Source organism: Mytilus californianus, unplaced genomic scaffold, assembly GCF_021869535.1.
Source record: "Mytilus californianus isolate M0D057914Y unplaced genomic scaffold, xbMytCali1.0.p SCAF_16, whole genome shotgun sequence".
Taxonomy (NCBI): domain Eukaryota; kingdom Metazoa; phylum Mollusca; class Bivalvia; order Mytilida; family Mytilidae; genus Mytilus; species Mytilus californianus.
The window spans coordinates 1641794-1647019 of NW_026262648.1; the positions used below are offsets into that span (position 1 = coordinate 1641794).

Sequence of the window (5226 nt, forward strand, 5' to 3'; positions counted from 1 at the left end):
AATAAGGGAGGAGTTACCTGTACTGGACATTCGCAATAGATTACAATAGATTACACCTTACCAATAAAGAAAAGAGCACAAGAGGCGGCTAAATGATTTAATAGATCCAAAATAGTAACAATAATTTCCCATAACGATAAAATGATAAGCACAAAGAGTTCAAGTCTGGGATGAATATACGTAGAGCTAGATACTTAATGTCGACTAAAACTAAATACTATAGTGTGTATTTCACTAAAGTAGAAATATAAACTAATCCTAAAAGTTAAACTAAAAGGCGGGTAAGCACTTCACACTAAGAAATGGTAGAGTAACGACACTTTCGGAATTCGCTTTAAAATTTCCTCTTGAACTTGTCTTTGGGTTTAACAGGTTAGTATCTTCTGATGACTAACCTTTAGAACCTGGTTCTATTGTAGACACTTATATACCCTTCTTTGATCTCTCACAGAACCAGATAATGGACCAGAGATACCTAGACACCAAACAGGTTTTACAGGTTAGTATCTTCTGATGACTAACCTGTAGAACCTGGTTCTATTGTAGACACTTATAGATACATCTGTGATCTCCCATATGACCAGATAAAGGACTAGAGATACCTAGACACCAAACAGGTTTTACAGGTTAGTATTTTCTGATGACTAACCTGTAGAACCTGGTTCTATTGCGGACACTTATAGATCCGTCTGTGATCTCCCATAGGACCAGATAATGGACCAGAGATACCTAGACACCAAACAGGTTTTACAGATTAGTATCTTCTGATGACTAACCTGTAGAACCTGGTTCTATTGTAGACACTTATAGACCCTTCTGTGATCTCCCATAGGACCAGATAATGGACCAGAGATACCTAGACACCAAACAGGTTTTACAGATTAGTATCTTCTGATGACTAACCTGTAGAACCTGGTTCTATTGTAGAAACGTATAGATCCATCTGTGATCTCTGACAGGACCAGATAATAGATCAGAGATACCTAGACATCAAACAGGTTTTACAGGTTAGTATTTTCTGATGACTAACCTATAGAACCTGGTTCTATTGTAGACATTGATAGATTCATCTGTGATCTCTCATGGGACTAGATAAAGGACCAGAGATACCTAGACATCAAACAGGTTTTACAGGTTAGTATTTTTTTATGACTAACCTATAGAACCTGGTTCTATTGTAGACACTTATTAATCCATCTGTGATCTCTCACAGGACTAGATAATAGACCAGAGATACCTGGACACCAAACAGGTTTTACAGGTAAGTATTTTTTTATGACTAACTGTAGAACCTGGTTCTATTGTAGACACTTAAAGATCCATCTGTGATCTCCCATATGACCAGATAATTGACCAGGAATACGTATACACCAAACAGGTTTTACAGGTTAGTATCTTCTGATGACTAACCTTTAGAACCTGGTTCTATTGCAGACACTTATAGATCCATCTGTGATCTCTCACAGGACCAGATAATAGACCAGAGATATACCTAGACACCAAACAGGTTTTACAGGTAAGTATATTCTGATGACTAACCTATAGAACCTGGTTCTATTGTAGACACTTATAGATTCATCTGTGATCTCTCATGGGACTAGATAATGGACCAGAGATACCTAGACACCAAACAGGTTTTACAGGTTAGTATTTTCTGATGACTTACCTGTAGAACCTGGTTCTATTGTAGACACTTATAGATCCATCTGTGATCTCTCACAGGACCAGATAATAGACCAGAGATATCTAGACACCAAACTGGTTTTACAGGTTAGTATCTTCTGATGACTAACCTTTAGAACCTGGTTCTATTGTAGACACTTATAGATCTATAAGTGATCTCCCATAGGACCAGATAATGGACCAGAGATACCTAGACACTAAACAGGTTTTACAGATTAGTATCTTCTGATGACTAACCTATAGAACCTGGTTCTATTGTAGAAACTTATAGATCCATCAGTGATCTCTGACAGGACCAGATAATAGATCAGAGATACCTAGACATCAAACAGGTTTTATAGGTTAGTATTTTTATAGGACTAACCTATAGAACCTGGTTCTATTGTAGACACTTATAGATTCAGCTGTGATCTCTCATGGGACTAGATAATGGACCAGAGATACCTAGACATCAAACAGGTTTTACAGGTTAGTATTTTTTAGGACTAACATATAGAACCTGGTTTTATTGTAGACACTTATAGATTCATCTGTGATCTCTCATAGGACTAGATAATGGACCAGAGATATCTAGACATCAAACAGGTTTTACAGGTTAGTATTTTTTTTATGACTAACCTATAGAACCTGGTTCTATTGTAGACACTTATCACTTATAGATCCATCTGTGATCTCCCATAGAACTTGATAATGGACCAGAGATACCTAAACACCAAACAGGTTTTACAGGTTACTATCTTCTGATAACTAAACTATAGAACGTGGTTCTATTGTAGGCACTTATAGACAGGTCCATCTGTGATCTCTCTTTGGACCAGATAATGGACCAGAGATATCTAGACACCAAACAGGTTTTACAGGTTAGTATCTTCTGATGACTATCCTGTAGAACCTGGTTCTAATATAGACACTTATAGATCCATCTGTGATCTCCGATAGGACCAGATAATGGACCATATATATACCAATTGATTCCCCTATATATTTATTTGTTTAGAAATGTTTTGATTGTTATGGACATTATTTAATGGTTTCAAAACATTAAATTCTTAATTGGATTTTTTTCGTATTGTTGAAAAATATGTCATAACAATCAGCTATCCCCATCCGGTCATGGTATTTGAGTGAATATAATAATCCTTTGTGTTTATAAAAATGAGATGTGGTATGATTGCCGATGAGACAACTATCCACCTAAGTTCAAAGAAGTGGATGTAAGCAATTGCAGGCAACCGTACAGCCTTGATCAATGAGAAAATTCCACACTGTATAGTCGGCTATTAAAGGTCATGACATGAGAATTATGAAACAATTCAATTGAGAAGACTAACGGCCTAATTAATAACAAAAGAATTTACGAAAGACAAATATGACAGACATGAACCAACGACAACCATTGAACTACAAGCTCCTGACTTGGGACAGGCACATATAGAATGTGATAGGGTTAAACATGTTTGATGGCGCATCTACAATTATTTAAGCTGTTAAATGGAACAGGAAGCAATAGAATGGGAAACATGTTTCTCTCATTATTTTTTGGTTATACATGTATACTGATATATTTTAGGTGATGATGTCGAGATATTCTTGGGTGTTTCTGCCAATTAATAAAGGCCAAAATCATTGGATCTTGTGAGCAGCAAAGATTCCTGAGCTGTCAGTGTCTATTTTAGATTCAATGAATGGACAAAATCATATTTTCATTGAAAATTGGAGGTATTTAATATTTGAATAATCATAATAATCTCAGTGTCAGTAATGTCAGAGGAGATCTAAAACACGATTGTCCTTACATCAGTATTAGACCTGGATCATGAGCTAGTGCATTCAGTTTAATATATGGATTTAAGAACGAAACCAGTTATGATTTTGAAAATCGGATTCAATAATACATTAGTATTCCCCTCTACATCAAGCTATTCAATATAATCATCTATTTCATTTCTTGGAGAATTATTTTCAATGGAGAAAATATATCACCTTATTTTATTTCTTTTTAATGTGTCATCATTTACCACCAATAGTAGTAGGCCATTTTTAAAAGAATTATTGGATTCAGTCTTATGTTGCTGGTCTCAATCAAACATGCACAAAAAACAGTACAAAATATTTTATCAACTGTAAACAAAAATCTGTTGGAAGAATGTACACTTTTAAACTTTGCAAATGAATGTTTTGATGATTTACAGAAAATATGTGGAAAAAAGAGGCAAGGAGGTTGGTAAATTGAGTGGTCCTTGGAAGAATGGAAACTTAATTTCTGGTCATCAAAAAGATGGCCATAGCTGTGGGCCATTTGTCTTAATGGTATATTATGTAACTAGCTGATTTACCTATACAAACATGACAAATAGTTTGATGTGGAGTCAACATGACATCACATCACTTTACATAGTTATATCCATATAATTTTGATTTTTTGTTTCAAATGAAATCTGATACACACTCACCACAGTTAATTTTAACACAACCGTATAAAACTTTGTGTAAAATATGAATGGAAATTTGGTAATTAAACACCAGACACAATCTTTTATAACACCAAATTAGAATACCACCACAAAACAATATCCCAAGGTCACAAGTGTGGCCTTCAAAAATGGGAGCTCCCAAACCTGAGGAAGGAAGTTTGGGAAGGCCCCTAATAAAAATCAGACACAAATATCCAAAAAGGTACAAATAAAAGAACCCACAAACTAAATGCCAGAAGGATGTCATCATTTTACAAGTTGTATTCTGAACATTAAAACTAGTTCTTTCAATACCAATATTTATCAGCTTGGACATTATTCAAACTTTAGGAGGCAAATTACTTTGTCATCCTGTATAGGAATTTATGGAAGCTATTAAATGTTGTAGATGTCTCTTTGTCTGTTTGATATGATGTGTTAAAATAACTTGACCTTAACCTTTTGGTTATTCTTTTGTAACAGAGCAATTGATTATTGAAGTCGCAAGAGCGAACACTAAATTTATGTACTGCAACTTTCACATGAAAAATATATAAATTTGTTTCTTGATTCATTTTTTCTATTATTTCAGAATGCACTAGCATTGTCGAAAGGTATCATGCCATCCTACCTTTCGCAAAAATGTGCATTGATGATGAGACAGTATGTTACTTCAAAGATTGTGAGATCAGCAAAGGAGCCTAAATCTCAAAGAACAATGTGTGACATGCTCGAGTGCAACAGACCAAGTAAAGACTCTTGGGTGCAGTGTAAAGTATGTGGCAAATGGCTACATTTCACTTGCGTCAATCTGAAAAGTGCATCGGACAGTGAATATCTTTGCATCATTTGTGATGCACAGTACCAATAAAAAAATCAGATTGTTGAGGTAGCACTCCACAGTGTGCAATAAAATTCATTTTTAGATAGCTGAAGATTAATTTGCCTGGTTTATATTAACATCAAGATTGTTTAATATATGGATGTGGTGGTTAGTCCTCATAAGATACTAACCTGTAGAACCTGGTCTGTGTCTGTGGTTTAAAGGGTCTTATTATCAGTCCGCTGTCAGAGGTCGCGTGTGACAACT

At 35.2% G+C, this 5226-nt stretch overlaps 1 protein-coding gene across 1 annotated transcript; it reads left to right on the top strand.

The window, feature by feature from the left end:
• Positions 1-3253: 3253 nt before the first annotated feature.
• LOC127726069 (uncharacterized) lies at positions 3254-5007 on the top strand. Its single transcript, XM_052233410.1, has 3 exons — positions 3254-3402; positions 3876-3993; positions 4729-5007. The coding sequence occupies exons 1-3, from the start codon at positions 3365-3367 to the stop codon at positions 5005-5007; spliced, it is 435 nt and encodes a 144-aa protein (XP_052089370.1). The 5' UTR covers positions 3254-3364.
• Positions 5008-5226: the final 219 nt, after the last annotated feature.